Here is a 20,371-nt window from a genome sequence, read left to right as displayed (position 1 = left end):
AGTGGTGTCTGTAAAGACAGCAGCAGATCCCACATATGATTCCGACTTTGAGCTGTCTGTGTAAACTGGCGCGAAGTGAGAATGTTCAGCTCGGGTTGCTGAATGAAGCTGCAGGTAGACAGATGGAGTGTCCGACTTTCCCCAATTTCTAATGGAAAAGTCACATGCTGGAACATGAGAATGCCAGGGTGGAAGGGGCTGCTTTGGTATTTGGGCGAAATGTCTACCTTGATCTTAAGTTCTTTGAGTAGCTCTTGGAGACGAATACCAAAAGGACAATTGGCAGTCTTACGGGTGTTGTACAAATTTTCCCATCGTGGCTCAAAAACGAATGGCCACGTAGGATGGTCTGGCAGGGATTTCAGGTTTAAAGCGTACTTTAGAGACAACTGCTTACGTCGAAACGATAACAGTGGTTCGTTTGCTTCGACGTATAAGCTCTGTATAGATGTTCGATATGCTCCAATAGCGGTACGGAGAGCCTGATGTTTGACAGGATCCAGAAATCTAAGTACTGTCTCTGGTCGAATTGTATATCAGGGACCCGTAATCTAGTGTGGATCGTACAAGTGCACGGTAGATGCGTAGTTGGGTGCATCGACCCGCACCCCAAGATGTAGAGGAAAGAGAGCGCAGAATATTCAGGCCTCTTGTGCAGAGTTACGGACATGATCCAGGAAGGTCAGCTTTTTATCAACTACGAGTCCCAAGAATTTTGGGTCCGCCGCTATTGGAACAGCATTTTGTCCGAGCCTTGGTTCAGGATGAAGATTACGCTTATGACAAAAAGTGTACGCAAACGGTCTTCAGCGGCGAGAACCTGAATCAATTAGACAGTGCCCAGGAATTTAGGCGACCAATGGCTTTTTGCAGTTGTCTTTCAATAACCCTCATGTTGCATGACTGACAAAATATTCTAAAGTTATCAACTTAGAGGGCACTGTTTACAGTTGGAGGAAGTTGTTCTGTGATGGCGAAAAGCGTGACACTTAAAACTGATCCTTGTGGTAGTCCCTCCTCTTGGCTAAAGGAACGAGAGAGTGAGGATCGCACACGAACTTGGAAAGATCGATTGGCTAAAAAGTGTTTAATAAAAATGGGGAGATCCCTCTAAGACCAAGGCTATGCAAATCTTTTATGATGACAAATCTCCTCGTTGTGTCATACGCTTTCTCCATGTCAAAGAACACAGACACCAAATGTTCACGTTTTAGGAAAGCATCCCGGATGGATGTTTCCAGTCTAATAAGATGGTCCAGAGTGCACCGGTTCCTTCGAAAGCAGCACTGGATGTTGGAGAGAAGGTCATTTGATTTTAAATATCATATTAAACGAAAATTAACCATTTTCTCCAGGATTTTGCACAGACAGCTAGTCAGAGCAATAAGGCGATAATTAGTGACTTTTGGATCCTTTCCTAGCTTAGCAAAGGCAAGAACGATTGCCTGGCGCCAGGAATCCGGAAACTGCCCTTTAATAAAGATACTGTTATATAGAAGGAGCAGATTATCCATAGATTTTGGTGAAAGATGCTTAATCATTTCATAATGGATGCCATCTGGTCCAACAGCACTTGGTTTGGAAAGAATGAGAGCTCTTTTCAGTTCCTGTGTAGTGAATGACCCGTTGTAGGGATAAACGCTCTTAGACTTAAAATTAAGTGCCTGTTTTTCGATTATGTTTCAGCACCAGGAACTCTGTGGAATACGAAGATGTTGCAGAGATGTTAGAGAATGTTTCCCCAAGAGAATTGGCTATTACAGTTGGATCTGCAATAGTGCATCCATTATAATCTAGGATTGAATAAGTGTGGGATGTATACTTTTCCTTCATTTTCCGGATTTTATCCCAGACCAACTTAGTACTAGTGGACTGAGTAATTGATGAAGTAAAACGGAACCGCGATTCCTTTTGACTCTGACGGTGGATGTAGCGTGCTTCGGCTCGTGCGCTTTTAAAGGCTATAAGGTTGGTCGTGGTAGGATAAAAAATATATCCCCCACGCTTTGTTTTGAGCCTTTTTTGCTGCTGTGCATTGTGAATTCCACCATGGTTTGGAAAATGGTGGAAACCGGACAGATGTTTTTGGGATGGCAATCGCAGCTGCTTGGACGATATTTTCTGTGATGTACGTTACTGCATCATTGATACGTTCCTGACTGACTGTACTGAGGTTAAAATTTGCCTGTTGTTGGAAGGCAGTCCAGTCAGCCTGATCAGTCTTCCACCGTGGTAACCTGAAAGGAAGACACTGTCTCCCACTGTGTAACGAGGTTATCACAGCGAAGTGATCACTTCAGTATGGGTTCTCCTCCACTTGCCAAGTGAGTGAAGGGAGTAGAGAAGGGGAGCAGATAGAGAAATCAAATGGCAGAAAACGTACGGGTAGGCATGTGGAAGATGTTTGTTCCAATATTTAGGAGGGAAAGGTCATTGTCATTTAGCATAGGCTCTATGACTCATCCCCTTCTATTGATGCTAGCACTACCCCACAGGGTGTATGTGCATTAAAATCCCCGAAAAGTAAGAAAGGGGAAGGCAACTGCATTACAAGATCATCAAGGTCTTTCTGGGAGATGCCCGTCCCAGATGGCAAATAAATAGAGCACACAGTTAATAAAAATCTCACTGTAAGGCGAATTGCAACAGCCTCTATGCTGGTTGTAAATACCAAGCGCTGAACTGGAGTCTGGTTGCCCACAAGGACAGCGACTCCTTCATGAGCAGGACCATCCGCAATTCTATGCTTACGAAAAATTGTGATGTTATTCATGGTGGAATCATCATCTGCCTTTAGATAAGTCTCCTGCAAGCAAAACAAACTGGCTCATGCTTTTGCAGGAGGGCCTTGATGTCATCAGTATTTCGCCAGAATCCACGACAATTCCATTGTTGGAATTTATCCATTATTTTGGCTTGGTGGGTCCATCAGGCGGCTTCCGAGGTGCTGGGGGCTTACTTTTGTCAGTCTTGGATTTATCTTTTTTGGGGAAGAATGAACGCTGTCCCGTGTCCATTTCTTCCTCCGCAAAGAGTTCCAAGACTGATTCATCCGGTACCTCCTTGTCCTCTACATCCATAGTTTGTTATTACTGGTTTTACCACTTGGTTTTGGTAGAGCACTAGGAGATACTGATATAGGAGTGGTAGCTGACTGTTTTTAGTGGGCTTTTGTGAACTCAATAAATAGCGTGCAATCGGAGTGAATGACTCTTGGTGGTATAGTCATCTCTGTTTGTGTACCGATTGTGCGCTTCACAGAAACCTGAGCATATGAAGGTTTCCCGCTGTTTATTGGTGGTATACGTTTCCTAGCCTCTGGGTAGGAGATATTCAGCTCTGTTTTCAGATCTCTTTTTCATCCTTCCACCGCTGCATGCTCTGGAATAGGCAGGATGCTCTTGTTGTCAATTTACACAGATCGGTTTGGAAGCTGAACATTCCTTGCTCTCGTGGTCTCTCGCATCACATCGAGCACAGGCAGGGTTACCACGACAAGCTGTTTGTGAGTGGCGGTATTTTTGGCATTTAAAACACCTCAGTGGGTTTGAAATATAAATCCTCACTGGGCAGTTTAAGTACCCTGCCTTGATGGAACTTGGAGGCCGTGGGGTGTTAAACGTTAAGATGAGAACTCGGGAAAGACGAGATTACATCCTTTCTCATTGATATTCTTTGGCCAGCCGTCACTCCTTGTTCTTTCAATTCAGAGCAGATCTCTTCTTCAGAGACATGAAGGTCCCACTCTGAAATGACACCTCGTGAAGAGTTCAAAGTTTTGTGAGGGGATTATGCTGATAGGTATTCCCCCTATTGATGTGGCTTTCAGGATTTTTACCGCTTGTTTCATAGTTGTAGCTTCGACCAAAAGGTCGCCAGAACGCAGTCGTTTTACAGATTTAGGTGATCCTGCCAACCCTTCTAATCCTTTCTGGATAAAGAAGGGTGACGTCTTTCCAATTGACTGCTCTCCGGTCGAACGGAGAATGAGGAAAAGCGGTGTTACAGATGGTGTTTTAGCCTCAGTTCTGGCTCTTGACAGAGGTGTTGTCTGTGTTATCGTCTCGATAAGGTAGGGGGACCTTGTTAGGGCCCCAGAAGAAGTAGAATTTAAATTCCTCATGAGTAAGATAAAAATTTCAGATGCCTTAAGTACCTCACCCACCACGGAGCCCTACGAGGGGACGCCCACTCGTGAACCACCATACCCACGTTTCCAATAAGCCTTGATCCCGTCGCAGGACCAAAGCGAGGGAGACTTATTGGAACGCAGTTGACCCTAGCAGTAAGAACCACCCGCCGATTGATCCAGTCGGGCCGATCCGGGACCACCTGTCTTGTCGAAGCAGGGGCCAAAGTGGTGTATTAAGGCGGGCCCCCTCAACCACCAGGATCCCCTTTCCGAATTCCACGGGTCGCGGTGTATGGCTGCACACGTAGGATTGCACCGATGTAACCCATGTATGGGCGTTAGATCCTAGTGATGCTAATCTGGAAGACCAGCAGCAGCACTGGGAGGTTCCCTCACCACATACAGGTGCCCGCGTCGAGGGTAAGGGGATGAGAAAAGATTCCACCAAGACAGACAGTAGATGGAGACAAGGTAACAAGGAATGTAGTGTGAAGCTACGTTGAGCGACGACAGCTGGCTCGGGTTGATATCCTGACCACAAAAGCACTTAACTTCTGTACAGAAGCTAAATCTCAGATAGCGTTACTGCATAATTACTTTTCTTTTATTTCTGAGCAAATTATTGATGCTTTGAAAGGAAATAACTGTGGACATATTCGGAATCAGCAAATTCATAAAGGAGCAGATAAAGCGAACCCCTCCGAAAGTTTGCAAAAAATGCCAATTTTTTTTGTACAAAATCCACTTTATAAATAATGCTTCTTGATCTTCCCGATGATCTCATAGGGTACATAATAATTATTAAACGCATACATTTTTGAATATATACAGATAATGCATACTATGAATTATTAAAGTGAAAACAACAGTTCATTATCTGTCACTTGAGCTGATGACAAAACAAGGAACACAAATTTGATACAACACTCTAGATGACTCATAACTGTAACCCCATGATTGGTTTGTAACTGTTGTAGATCTTGCTCGCCAGGGGTGAGACGATCTCATTTGAACACAAAAATAAACAAATGTTAGTTCCGTTAAACAGAGATTCTTGGAATGCAAGAGTCAATCGCTGGCAACCTAAACACGACAGATCCACGTGCTACCGTCAAGGACAGATCACTTTGCCGTCAGCATGATTACCTACACTTCAAGCATACATTATGTGTAATCTAATAGATGTCCAAATGGTGGTGTGAAAAAAAACACTGACGTAAGTAATTGCAGTTAGGTGTATAATCACACATATGCAACGGTTTCCTCAAGTATAAGAGTGCTATATTTCATGTCCGAACAGAACCTATTTCTAATTTAAATTATTTTTCTACGGATTTTTTTTTTTTTTTTTTATTATATATAGAACTGAGGTAGTTATGCTTGCACCTGAATGCATTTTAATGTTTTCCAAAATGACAAGAGGATTGGTCCTATGTCTCCCGCATTAATGTTGTTTAAGATTGGCAGTTTCACAATTTTAATAGTTCTGGAGATGACTAAACTTTTTCTTGGCTTGACATTGACAGTAACAACAAAAAGAACCGCGGTAATTTTGAGATAGTAGCTGTGCTCAGTATAAGACAGTTTATACACGTCATGGATCAATATTCAAATCCAAAAACACGCCAGTGCGGATTATCAGAACAAATTCTTTATCTTATAGTATTGCAATACTATAAGATAAGGAATTAGTTACATATAGAACTGAATTTAGTTGTTTCAAGTAAGCGGAACAACTAAAGCCAAAAAACGATATAACATGTTTAGATATTTGCATTTGTGAGTTGTTTGCATATGTGCAAGAAGATAAGCCCAAATTTCCACGATTAAAAAATAAAACAGCCGTTTCCGTCAAACACTTCCGCGTAAAAAGAGCCTTAGAGAGAACGCCTCCGTTCTGTGACAACTATCAGACCTTGGAGCATTTCAAAACGATTAGCGAGGTTATGTATCACTGCTCCAGCGGAGAGCTCAGACACTTTAGTGTCGAGTTTCATAGAGGAAACTAATACCATTAGTCATCAATATCGTATTGTAAACTGCGTGTATTCTATTACCAGCTTCATTATGCGGAAGGAAAACATGTGTAGCAGTGAGAAAATGATGTAATTCACTCTCCAGGTCGACGAACTCGGCTATGGTGTAAAAATAAATAAAATAAAAGTTGAACTCGAATTCAGGCCTATTCTTATTGCGGGACAGCGATTATAACTACAGTCAAACTGAGATAGAAAAAAATCTAGATCGGTGGAGCCCACTAGTAAATTCACTCAGTGATCACTGAATTACGCCCACTCCATTAGTAATGGAGTATGGCGCATACTATGGATTTTAGTGTTTTGCACCAACCTTGCGTAGAAATAAAAACACAAAGGAAACTGGACTTTTAATAACTGTGTTTATAATAAATTATAATAACCTGTATTTACAATAAATTTAACTTTACGATAAACTATACATATAAAATATTAAAATCTGCTACATTATGAATAATAAAATGCATTAAAATATACTAAGTTAAAAGCGATAAAAAAAACCATAGCTTTCAAAGGCTCCAGCCTTCTTCTTCAGCGGTATTTTCTTATTCTGCAGTACATCTTTAAATATCAGCAGGTTTATGGTACTCATCACGTGTTTCATTCTCACGTGTTCCGTTCTCTTGCGTTGTGGAACCGGAAGTGGCTCGAGCGGGAGTCATACGGAACCGTTCATCCCTTCTGAGAATAGTGGCCTCAAAGAGGGGATGAATCCGCGTACCTCTATCTCTATTAATGTTGATTGTAGAACAGATCCGCAAACTCTCGAGCCACTTACGGTCCCAGAACTTATGCGCCCGATCGGTGATGATAGCATCGTCCGGGGAGATCTGGTGCTGCTTCTCCCAAAAATGCTCGGCCACGGCGGACTTGCCATACTCCGCATTTCTTATTGCCTTAGTGTGTTCCCCCAGACGATCTTTGAGACGGCGTTTTGTTTCCCCTACATAACATTCCCCACAATCCGGGCATCTAATGCTATATACGACCCCACTTGTGTTCTCTTTTTGAATGGGGTCCTTAACCTGAGACACGATTGTGTGCAGCCTCCGCCCCGGAAGCTGCACACAACGTGTCTGGTACTTTCTTAGTATTCTAGCTATATGATCAGTCAGACCCGGATAATAGGGAATGTATGCAGTGGATGTCGGTGTAAAAGACTCGCCTCTCCTCTGGTTTCCTTTAACATATTTTTCTATAATCCTCTGGGGGTAGCCACATTTTGCAAGATCCGTCGTGACACGTTCATACTCTAACTTCCTATCATCGGAGGTACTTGTTGTTGTTGTATTTGGGTTTTCTGGCACAAGGGCCTCTTGGGCCATATTGTGCCTGTTCGATATTTGCTTATCACTAATTTCTCATGTTATTGTGATCATAGGCTATTATAAAGATTTATCTGTTTCAAATAAGTAAACAGTTCCTCCAAATTTGCATCATTGCCAAGAATCTGCAATAAGGTAATCGGTTCCTTCAAATGGGATAGGGATGTAAAGGTTGATTTTCTGGTAGTTGAAAGTTGGGGACATTCAATGAGAATATGATATATTGTCAACTGAGACTGGCACAACAAACACTGAGGAGGGTTCTCTCCCATAAGCAAATACAGATGAGTTGGATGTGAATGTCCAATGCGGAGCCTTGCTAGAATTACTTCTTGTCGCCTGCTTTTTCTAATACTAGATGTCCACAATTTTGGCTCTTTTTTTATCTGCAGCAGTTTATTATTTATTTGAGCTTTCCAGAGTTCAGACCATTGCTTCCTACATGATGTTTCAATGATGGATTTGTAGTCGGTGTAGGGCACTGTTTGTTGCCTGGAATTGCTTGAGTCAGGGTGTTTAGCGGCGGCGTCCGCTTGTTCATTACCTGGAATGCCTGCATGACCAGGTATCCAGCAGAAGGTAACCTTCTGGTTGGCTTTTTGACAGTAAAATAACTTGGACCGTATCTCTTTAAGAATCGGATGGGAGGGCGACATGGTAGTTTGAATGGCAGTGATTGCGCTTAAGGAGTCTGTGTATATCAGGGATTGCTTTATACAGCTGTTGTGTATTCTATCTAGAGCTAGTTTAATAGCAAATAATTCTGCAGTATAGATAGTACATTCCGTAGGAAGAGACACAGCATCTGAAAAGGTAGAAGAAACTGCTGCAGCACCAACGGCTGCATCTGTTTTGGAGCCATCAGTATAGATAGGTACTTTATCTGAATTTTCCAACAAATGAGTTTTATGGAGCTGTTGATAGTTTATATTTGCCAGAGAGGATTTTCCCCACCTCTCTGCGACAATTTCTTGAAAAGAAATTGTCGCAGAGAGGTGAGAATTCAGTCCAGGGAGTTTCAGGAGTAGCAAGGTCTTGGAATATGCTGTGAAATTTAAGATCCCAACTGATCGTGAGTTCTTGCAGTCGAATCCCTGCAGGGCGGTTTTCATTAGGCTTATTGTGATATAATTCAGCATACTGAGGATCAAACAGGTACTGCCAGCTAGGGTGGAATGGCATGCTTTTAATTTTTGCTGCATACTTACACAATAAGGATTTTCTCCTGAGATGCAAAGGGGGTTCATTTGCCTCAATATACAGGCTGTGGACCGGAGATGTTCTGAAGGCTCCCACAGCTATCCTAAGAGCACTATGCTGTATGGTGTTCAGACGTAATAGTGAACTTTTCCTAGCGGAGTCATAGACAGGTGATCCATAGTCTAATCGTGATCTTATTAAAGCTCTATACAGATGAAGGAGAGAGCTTCTGTCAGCACCCCAGGACTTAGCAGAGACTGCTCTCAGGATGTTCAGTTTTTTTAGACATGTAGTTCGAAGGAAAGCAATATGGGAAGCAAAATTAAGTTTGTTATCTAAGTATAACCCCAACAGTCGGAAACTGTTAGTGACAGGAATCAGGTTGTTTTTTAAAAATATTTCTGGATCTGGGTGAAGTTTGCGTTTTTTACAAAAATGAATTGCACTAGATTTCTTTTCTGATAGGGAATAGCCATTCCGCAATGCCCATGATTCAATTTTAGCGATGGAAATTTGGAGTTGTCTTTCAATGGTGTTCATGGATTGGGATTGACAAGAAACAACGAGGTCATCAGCGAACATATACGATTCTACTGTATTAGGTACATCCTGTGTCATGTTTGTAATTCTTATTGAAAATAACGTCGGACTAAGAATGGACCCCTGAGGAACACCCTCCTCTTGTTCAAATGATTTAGATAAATTGTTCATGTATCTAACCTGAAATGTTCTGTGGCATAGGAAGTTTTGTATAAAGTGGGGTAAATGACCTCTCAAGCCAAAAGAATGAAGATCTTGAAGTACACCGTATCGCCAGGTGTTATCAAAGGCTTTCTCAATATCAAGATTGATCATGACCAGATGTTGTCCCCTTATGAAGGCATTTCGGATGTTTGCTTCTGCTTTTATCATTACATCTAACGTGGACCGGTTCTTTCGAAACCCGTACTGATTGTTATTTTGCAAGTTGTTAGTTTCCAGGAACCACGTTAGCCGCCTGTGAACCATTTTTTCCAAGACTTTGCCTAGGCAGCTGGTCAGTGAAATCGGCCTGTAATTATGTGGAAAGCTGCGATCCTTTCCTGGCTTTGGAAAGGCTAGTATAATTGAGTGACGCCATGAGTTTGGGTAAATATTTTCTAGAAATATTCGATTGTAATATTTTAACAATACCCTTTTTGTTCTGTTGTTTAGTTGGCTTATCATGATGTAGTAGATCCCATCTGGACCAGCAGCACTACTGGAAGTTTTATTGAGCGCCCCTAAAAGTTCTGTTAATGTAAATGGCTGGTTGTACGGGTGTGAAACTCTGGTGGAGAAATTGATCTTATGCTGCTCTGATTTTTTAATTTTCTGAAAGATTGGGTCGTAGGTGGATACACCTGATATACTGGCAAATGATTCGGCTAAGGCATTTGCAATTTCTGCCGGAGAGGACAACTCCTTTCCTTTCCAGTTTAATATTGAGGATGGGGACTGGACATATTTGCCATCAATTGTTCGTATTTTCTTCCAGATGAGTCTGATATCTGTGTCCTTGTTTATACTGGAGGAAAAGCTAATCCATGCTTCTCTTTTTGCGTTCCTTCTTATTTGGCGGAACTTAGCTTTCATTCTTTTAAAACTAATTAGGTTACTGGTTGTGGGGAATTTGCGGAACAAATTCCAAGCCCTATTTTTTTCCTGTTTAGCATATGTACAATCCGGATTCCACCAGTAATTATTGTGTTTGCGTTTCCCAGGCAAGGACTTTGGTATTGTAGAGTTGGCAGCTTGTAATATTTGATTAGTTATATGTTGTGTGACATAATCTATGGGTTGAAGTTGAATTATTTCATCATCTAACTGAACATTTGAAGCATATTCATTCCAGTGTGCCCTACGAAATTTCCATTTGGAGCAACCCGGCAAAGGGGAGTTTACCCGTGTTTGCAGCTTGCAGAGAATTGGTAGATGATCACTATTTAGTGGATTTTCAAGAACAGACCACTCCGTATTAGTACATATGGAGGGAGAGCAGATTGAAAGGTCTATTGCACTCATGGACCCTGTTGAAAAATGTATATAGGTAGGCTCTCCAGTATTCAAAAGGGTAAGTTGGCACACATCGAGAAGATTTTCTATTTGTTTACCTCTTTTGTCGATTGTTGGAGATCCCCACAGCGAGTGATGAGCATTGAAGTCTCCGAGTAAATAGAAAGGAGGTGGTAGCTGGTCTATTAGATTTTCTAGATTTTCTGAGGAGATTGAGGAATTTGGGGGAATATATATAGATGCTATTGTAATAGTCATGCCAATTTCTGCGCGCATTGCCACTACCTCAAAAGGAGTCTGAAGAGCAACAGGTTTAGATGGAATATTATTTCTAACAAGAACTGCCACGCCTCCACGAGCTGGCGAGTCGATACTCCTATCTCTTCTGAACATGGTATAATTTTTAATGGTAGGACACACCTGTGGATTTAAATAGGTTTCTTGTAGGGATATACATGCTGGTTCATAGCGGTTTACGAGATCATGCAAGTCATCTTTTGCATTACGAAAGCCTCTACAATTCCACTGAAGAATTCTTTCCATTATGCGTTCTTGTTAGTTGTTTTTGCTTCTGACAGTTTTTTGGTTGTAGCTTGTTTATACCTCTCTATTTTTACTTTGTCTTTCTTAGGAAAGAAAGGACGTGTTGTGTCTATCTCATCAGTTGCGTGGAGTTCTAAAATTCCATCATCTGAATTTTTCTCCTGATCAATATCCATTTCCGTTGAAATCCGTGGATGCACCATTGGGGTTTCTGTAGCTTTTGGTTTCATTGTTGACGCATCGGCCGGAATGGAGATTGGAGTATTGCTGGCTTGTTCAGTTGTTTGTTGTGAAGGACACTGTTTGGGAGAAGTGAGTATGGATCGTGCCCAATTCGCGATAGATGTATTAGGAGGAACTGTAACGTCCGTTTGGATACTTACTGATTGCACCTGTTTGGCAGCTGTGGCATACGTTCGCTTTGGCTCCATTTTGATTATTTCTCTTCTCGCCTCTGAATAAGTGACTTTGTTTTCCACTTTATATTTCTGTATTTTTTTTCCTTGCTTCCATAGTTCGCATATTTTAGAGAAAGCTGGATGATTCCCTTTACAATTTGGGCAATTAGGAGTGGTAGCATTGCAATCGGATTGATTGTGTTCTTTCGATCCGCAGTTAGGACATATTGCCTCACCTCTACATGCAGTCTGAGAGTGTCCATATTTTTGGCACTTATAGCACCTGATTGGGTTTGGGATGTAGGGTCGGACACGGCAATGGAGATAGCCTGCTTTGACAGATGTTGGTAAGATGGGAGAGCTAAAAGTGAGGATTATGCTCCTTGTTGGGATGAGAGTACCATCTTTACGGGTCATGATTCTCCTGGCTTGGATGACTCTTTGTTCTCGTAGCTCTTTGACTATTTCCTCCTCTGATACGGTTAATAAGTCCCATTCTGCAATTACTCCCTTGGAGGAATTTAAGGTGGCATGGGGAGTGACTTTTATTGGATGTCCGCCGAAAGTTGTCAGATTTAATAGCTTTGCAGAATGCTGGGATTTCATGGTCTCTACCAGAAGATCCCCAGACTGGAGTCACCTTACTGATTTTGGTGAACCTGCGACAGCCTCTAAGCATTTTTGCACAAGGAATGGGGACAATTTACTCAAAGGCTGGTCTGATGTAGAGTGCAGTATGAGAAATGCTGGTATCTCCTCTTGAGGATTTGTTTTCAACCTCTTGGGTTGGGAGAAGTCATCATCGGTGTGTTTAGTCGCTAGTTTTGAGCTCGGAGGCTCTAAAGGTGGAAACGAATTGTTATCCATCTTTGCTCCTTTCAGCCCCGGGAGAGTGGATTTCTTCTCCCAGGTTACCGGCCCCGCCACGGGGAGGCAGGAGCAGTGCCGCTAGAGTGACCAAGCGGTATAAGAGTTAGTATATTAGTTTAAATGAAAAAAAGAAAGGTGATTTGCCTTTCTGAAACTTACTTACAGATCGTAAGTCTAAGTTTACTAGTATTTAATGAAAACGTAAGAAAACTTTTTTAACTGAACAAAAACTGCAGCTTCAAGAAAAACGCTCTAGAAATCACTGAGAATCGCTTGATCACTATAACGCTTGGCACCCGGGGCCTCGGAGGTACTGCAATGTGATTTTGCTCTATCAACTAATGTTCTTATCACACTGTTCCTATGATGGTTGGTCTGAGCTGAGCTGTAGTGAGAATACTGCCCTTTACACATGGATTTCCTATATACCTTAGTCTTTAGCTGTCGGTCTTCCCTACAGACCAACACATCTAGGAACGGCAAAACCCCTCCTTCTTCTGCCTCCGATGTAAACTGTATGAATGGGGAGAAGCCATTTAAGATGTTCAACACCTGATCTTCACTCCCCCTTCCGAATAATTGAAAACGTATCATCTACGTACCTTTTCCAGGGGCGCATAGGGAGAACACTAACATTAAATATTCTGGCCTCGAGCTCCTCCATAGCTAAATTAGCTATAATTGCGCTAATGGGGGAGCCCATGGCTGTACCATTAACCTGCTTATACATAGTATTGTCAAACACCATAGTGGTGCTTGAGAGGCATAACTCTATTCCTTCCTCAATATCCTCTAGCTTTAGCTGTGTTCTAGTATTTAGGGTGGTGTCCCTCCGTAATGCCATGTGTGCACACCACACCCCATGGTCAATCGGAATACATGTAAAAAGCAATTTCACGTCGAAAGATACCATGATTTCTTATGTAGGGGAAACAAAACGCCGTCTCAAAGATCGTCTGGGGGAACACACTACGGCAATAAGAAATGCGGAGTATGGCAAGTCCGCCGTGGCCGAGCATTTTTGGGAGAAGCAGCACCAGATCTCCCCGGACGATGCTATCATCACCGATCGGGCGCATAAGTTCTGGGACCGTAAGTGGCTCGAGAGTTTGCGGATCTGTTCTACAATCAACATTAATAGAGATAGAGGTACGCGGATTCATCCCCTCTTTGAGGCCACTATCCTCAGAAGGGATGAACGGTTCCGTATGACTCCCGCTCGCGCCACTTCCGGTTCCACAACGCAAGAGAACGGAACACGTGAGAATGAAACACGTGATGAGTACCATAAACCTGCTGATATTTAAAGATGTACTGCAGAATAAGAAAATACCGCTGAAGAAGAAGGCTGGAGCCTTTGAAAGCTATGGTTTTTTATCGCTTTTAACTTAGTATATTTTAATGCATTTTATTGTTCATAATGTAGCAGATTTTAATATTTTATATGTATAGTTTATCGTAAAGTTAAATTTATTGTAAATACAGGTTATTATAATTTATTATAAACACAGTTATTAAAAGTCCAGTTTCCTTTGTGTTTTTATTTCTACGCAAGGTTGGTGCAAAACACTAAAATCCACAGTATGAATATACCCAACCTCAGAGGCCTATTTGAAGAATTATGGCGCATAGCTCGCAGTAAAAAAGTCGAATAGCTTCCTATGTTATAGCAGTGGCAATTTGCATCTGGTCATGCAAGTCAAAGAAGTTTCAAAACTGCATGATTGTGGGACCTCCTATCTCGGATGCTTCGATATCAGAAACAGCATATCTTGTCGGTTGCCCAGGGGTCACTGTGGTTAAAGATATACAAAGAATGGTGTTGAAAGGATCAAACCACCTCCCTCCGATAGAAAGGATTACGAAATGTGGATGCTCGCGGTGAGCGAAGAGAGCTTAACGGCAGGTCACCGTGCGACAGATGAATTGGAAACAATATCGGTAAGGCAAGAACAATATTCCAAATGACGATGCGCCGCACGCTCAGACGTCTGGGTTCCACAGCAGACGACCAAGACACTACTCACCGCTGCTCTGCGTCGATGACAAATGCTGTGGTGTCAAACACGCTAGTTGGACACTGGAGGACTGGAAACTGGTGTGTTGGTCGGATGAGCCCAAATACCTGCAGCAACACGCCGTCAGACTACGTGTGTGGCGCAAGCAACACTAGTCCATGGTGCCCACTATCCAGGTAGGAAGCAGTAGTTGCTTAATACGTGGCATGTTTTTCTACAAGAACTAGACCGTTTCACTGGTGAGGTCTACCGGCAGCTCTTAGGAGATCATGTTCATCTTACCGTGTTGCATTTTTTTTCCCAGATAGAAAGGAGATTTTCCAACACGATAACGAGCAATGTCATCGGGCCTGCACTGTGTACAAATAGTTAAATGAACACAGTGGATATATCACCCATTTTGATTGTCCTCCAAATTCTCCTGATCTCAGTTCCAATTGGACATCTGTGGGATGTTTTGGAATGGAAAGCGAGGCATATGGACACTCAACTGTAACCTATTCCGACACCGTGGAAAGCCTTGCGGAAAGCATGCTACACATGCCTACGGTTGTCTTTTGAAATCTAGTGGAGTCATTGCCTAGGCGAATAGCTGCTGTTATCCGTGCAAACGGTGGCCCAGCATTATTAGGTAGATGGTCATAATTCAGTGACTCAGTTTCCAGAGGAGAACTGCTACCAGTACAATCTGTAAGCAAGGGCCTTGTATCAGAGACAGTCTAAGGAGAATAAAGTGATCGCTACCATTTGCCTGTATTCTTGGAGAGTTCCCAAATTGCTTCTATAATCAGCTTTTCTAAGTAAATAAAAATAGTCTCTTCATGTTTTTAAAATCTTTTCTTATATTTTTTCAGTACTCCAGGGAACAATTTAAATCTAACTCGTTTAAAATAGTTTGACCTAAATTATTTTGTTTTTAGGCTATTTATGAATTCGAAAACATGTATTAATAATAATAATGGTGTCTTGCATTTACGAAGGTTTTAAAATGCCATAATGTTAAAATTCGATATCTATGATGTAGCCGTTTTATAGATGCTCAACAGCATCTAGTGCAATAAGTTCGCCAGAAATTCTTATGGAGAATTGATAAAATAAAGAAAAGAAAATAAATGTCTCACAGTTTGAGAGATCGAAACTTTCACTAGACTACGTCCATTTTAGACAAGTCACTAGACTTGTCTAAAATGGACGGCTTTTGCTGAAAAGTCCGAAAATTCATAATTTACAAGAGGCTCCCAGCATTCAATTAGCCCTAATTTTGAAAATAAGAATAAAGTTAATGAATTAAACTTTAACAGCTTTTAAAATGAACGCAGATTAGTTAGAAGAAACGACCATAAGACTACAAGAACAATCTTAAACCTAAAAATATTTTTTAAAAATATAAAATTGGCGGGTCCCTTTTTTTCCCCCTTCTTTAACAAAAGATTTTTGCTTTATCATTTTCCTGATAAAGGTCTCCTATCAATTCGACTGCAACAGTTATTAATCTATACGTTCAGTACACTGGGTTCGCATTTTTCATTCATTCGCAGGGGTCTAAGGTTTGAATCCATCCAAACCCTCAGCAATTCTTAAATGCTTCTTCGACCAAGGTTATATCTCAGGTGGCCAGGGAACACACAAACGCACGCACCTACAACATAATATACAATGGAACTACAGTAACTGGAATTAAAGCCATAAGACGGTGCAACTCCCCACCACCACAAAAAAAACACATTGAAACCTTTTGAACTTCTCACTTTGATAACAATTTCCCTCCTTTTTCTTACCTGCAATTTTTTTTATTTATGGAATAGATTTCTTGACGCAGTTGCTTTTGGTTTTTGTTCCCCATAACTTTAACATAATTAATTTTGCAATATATTCTATGGTGTGGTATTTTTATAGTATTTTCACTTTTAGGTGATTACACAGATTATTTTGTACTGTAGATGATCCAGGATTTTCGCTGGAAAACCCTCAGTGGATAGGGGCTTGGTGGATGGGATTCCTTATATTAGGACTAGCTTTACTCATTATTTCTCTCCTCCTTGGGCTTTTTCCACGAGAACTACCTCGAAAAAAAGGGAAATTGACTCCATCTGAGCAGGATAAAAAGGAGAAAACTCAAACAATTCCAAAACTTCAAGGTATGTATTTTACGAATCATAGATAATTACCATTGATTTATAGTAGAGACAGGCGTTAACAAACCTCAGCTTTCAAAATACTGTTTTCTTTCCTCAGTTCCACTTCGACTGTCCTACCCAAAGTAATAACGGCAGAACAGTTCCTCAAGAACTCTGCCATTATAAATTCTGTAATGCTTTAGTAAGCACAATGCCAAAGTGTTCGTTGATTCTCTTTTCTGTAACTGAGATTGTTTATTTCCAGAGATGCCAGGCGTGATAAAGAAATTGCTGAAGAATCCAATACTGATGTGTCAAATGGTTGGGATCACTTTAAAACTGAATGGTTTACTTGGATACTACGTCTTCATGCCCAAATATATGGAGTCGCAATACCAACAGTCAGCATCATCAGCAAGTTTATTTTCTGGTATGACATCAATTCATACCTTCGATTAGCTTCATTTTTCAATTTCAAAATTCTACAGTTAATCAAATCTTTAATTAATTTAATTTAGGATTAAAGATTTAGTAATATGCTGCTTACCTACTTATCTGTAAAAATGAACAATTAAAAATGGAAAATTAAAATAATTATATAAAAAATAAAAACGAAGTAATTATTAAAAAGTGTTAGTTTTTTGTGTGAATTTTTTAGTGTTATTTGCCTAAACTGGTTATATGTTTATGTGTATTCAAGGTTCCACTAGTATCATAGCCATGCTTGTTGGTATTCTTCTTGGTGGGGCAGTAATTCGAAAATGTAAACCCAAACCCCGAGTATTAACTGGATACATAGCATTTGCCGAGTTCATGACAGCTGCTGGGTTGATAGCGTCAACGTTTTTAGGATGTTATCCCCAACAAATGCCCGGAACAACTTCTATAAAAGGCGGGTAGGTATGAATTGCTACAATTCTTAAACTCATAAGCTTAATCTTATATAAAATGTCGGAAAAAGTAGTTTGTTTCACTTCTTTATGAATTCTAGTAATGCTGATAAGTATGAATCGTATGAATCATAAACTAGTGCCCGAAAAGAAGAGAAATTTCTGCTTTTATAAATTACTTTGTAAAGGAAGAATTTTTAAAAATAGAAGCACCAGAAGAGAAAGAAAGTGTAAACTGATTCTAATGATTAGTATATTTTCACTGAATTATAATTGTCAATATGTTTATGAAATGACAATACATGTGTTATATCCATTAAGATAAACATACACTGGCCTACCATTATTACCCAGACACTTTCATATTTACAATTAACTTTTATTTACAGAAATAAACCAATATCTGCTGAAACCTTTAGTCTTTATGAGAGCCTCTATGCTCTATGGAACACTCTCCAACAGGTTTTTGTAAATGTCCTCCGATATTTTCCGCCATTGGGCCTTCAAAGCGGCGAACAATTCAGCGTTTTTTTTTAAACGCAGTCTCCTCACACGCACCCGACGATTCAATTCATCTCAGAGATTCTCTATAGGGGTGAGAACCCGCGCAGGTAACACAGTTGTATCGTCACTATCCTCCCAACACCGGGTGGAAAAGGCCCTGGTTCGAATCTCGTCGGTGACACGAAGAACTTTTATCGGATTTTTTTTCACTCCGTGACTGGGTTAATCGGTCTCATGCGTAGATAGCAAGGTTTGGGATTTTTTCGTACAGCAAATCGACCAGAGAACACACGCCATTTACAGACAATACATAAGTATATGAAGTAACTTTCTGGGTGACCCCAATGTATTAGTTTTTATAGAATTGAGGTCAGAGCTCTCGGCTGGTCAGTCCAACTTTTCCAGGCTCATTTTTTGAAAATCGGCCTCAACGCGAGCTGTACGGCATGGAGGACTGCCCTACTGATACAGGAACGGGCCTTCTCCCGACCTTTTGTCACAAAGTAGCTAAAGGACGTCTAGATACACCTCAGCATTCATGATTTTGTCATAAATCAACTAATGGTTTCAGGTCAATCCATAAAAAACAGCCCCAGATCATCACGCTGACTCCCCCAAACTTCATTGTAGGTAAGATACAGGTAGCTTTCTCAGGGGACCGGCCACACCCAAGCACGACCGTTGCTTGGGTGTGGTTCAGTTGGTCTACGGTCCAAGAACGCGAACCATTATACTTATATAAAACATTTTGTTTTATATAAGTATCATATATAAAATATATGATACTTATATAAATATGTTGATACTTATATAAAACATTTTTTTATATAATGTATCAACAATTTTTAAAATTTTTTTACCATCTCACATGGCAAAAAAAAAAAAAAAAAATATATATATATATATATATTCTTATTTATATATACATAGTTTATCTTAATATTGTCGATGTTTCCAATCTACACGCAAATAAATAAAAACTGAACTTTAATTCTTAGGTGGAAAGGCGATTGAATGAATCCTTAATTCCCAGGTAGAAATGCGATTTGTTCATTTCTTTCGTGTAAACACTATGATAGATAGATAATTATCAATAATTTTTTTTATACTTTTATTATTTTAATACCTTTATTCTTTATTTCTTTTCCCACATTTATTTTTCAGTACATTAAATTTAACCAATACGTGTAATGCTGAGTGCGTTTGCTCGACAAGCGCCTACGAACCAGTGTGTGGTCCCGATGGTGTTTCAATGTATTTCTCTCCTTGTTTTGCTGGCTGTATGAATGACACAGAAGAGAGGGCATCCTTGGAGCTCACAAGAAACGTTACAGGATTCATGACAGATGGAGTTATCTCATCAGTAGAAAATGAAACTGGAATTCGCAAGGTAAAAATTATCTCAATGATAAAGAGGTAATTGTTATATCATTAGAGATGTTGTTCAAAGTTTTTAGATACTTATGAAATGGGTTTAAAAATGCGAATTGGTTTATTGCAGATGTACCACAAATGTGGTTGCGTCCATGATGATAATGGAGCATTTGTAGTTTCGCCTGTTGAAAAAGGATTTTGTTTCCTGAACTGTGGTATGTTTTTGCCGTATATCATCGTACTATGTATCGGAAAGTTCATCTCTTCCACTGGTCAAGTAGGAAAAACCTTGGTTGCTCTAAGGTAAGATGGAACAAACATATGAGAGAAAGAGAAATAGCAAGTACAGAGTTGTGCCTGCTTTTTGTCGTTAAAATTATTAATCATTTCGATGAAGAAAGCATACACTGTTTATTTCGCATTTCTTACAGGTGTGTAGATGCCAAAGAAAAAAGCGTTGCCATGGGACTCATTATGAACTTCTTGTCGGCTTTAGGTAGGTATTCTTAGAAAATGATTTTTTTATTTCGCTTTAATCCTGTAGCATCATTACAGAAAAAAAAAAAAGTGGATCTCGATTACAAAGGAAAAAGACCACTAACTAAATTTAACCAAATCCAGCTGATTGTTATATTCTTTAAGAAAGATGTCCGGTTGACCGGTATGTAGAGCAGATATAATCATCGTGCTCCACGCTGGAGAAGGCCCGACTTCTACTTCTGTCATTTACATAAAGAACGTTTATGGGTTTTTTTTCATAACTAGTCTATCTCAACCGAAGGTTGCAAAAAGTTTCCCACTTTTCTTTCTCGATATCTTAGATTTTTCATCCAGAAAACAGAACAAACCAAACGAAGAATACATAATTAGACAATATACTGATGCTTCATAGCCTTGGGTGTACACATAACCTAACCTCATCGGTTAACA

The 20,371-nt window shown here is 40.4% G+C and overlaps 2 protein-coding genes across 2 annotated transcripts in view; one reads left to right on the top strand and one right to left on the bottom strand.

Moving 5' to 3' along the window:
* The window catches only part of LOC150077190 (solute carrier organic anion transporter family member 74D-like), a 524,201-nt gene that overhangs the window by 490,947 nt on the left and 12,883 nt on the right, over window positions 1-20,371 (bottom strand). The window lies entirely within an intron of this gene.
* The window catches only part of LOC150077191 (solute carrier organic anion transporter family member 74D-like), a 53,266-nt gene that overhangs the window by 31,093 nt on the left and 1,802 nt on the right, over window positions 1-20,371 (top strand). Inside the window, exons 3-8 of the mRNA XM_090385807.1 lie at window positions 16,497-16,694; window positions 16,939-17,103; window positions 17,374-17,569; window positions 19,232-19,457; window positions 19,569-19,744; window positions 19,873-19,937. Coding sequence (XP_090241933.1) covers window positions 16,497-16,694; window positions 16,939-17,103; window positions 17,374-17,569; window positions 19,232-19,457; window positions 19,569-19,744; window positions 19,873-19,937 — 1,026 coding nt within the window. The remainder of the gene's footprint in view (window positions 1-16,496; window positions 16,695-16,938; window positions 17,104-17,373; window positions 17,570-19,231; window positions 19,458-19,568; window positions 19,745-19,872; window positions 19,938-20,371) is intronic.

The sequence above is a fragment of the Mastigoproctus giganteus genome, chromosome 12, assembly GCF_048544385.1.
Source record: "Mastigoproctus giganteus isolate SK-2022 chromosome 12, ASM4854438v1, whole genome shotgun sequence".
NCBI lineage: Eukaryota > Metazoa > Arthropoda > Arachnida > Uropygi > Thelyphonidae > Mastigoproctus > Mastigoproctus giganteus.
This window is presented reverse-complemented; position numbering and strand designations above follow the sequence as displayed.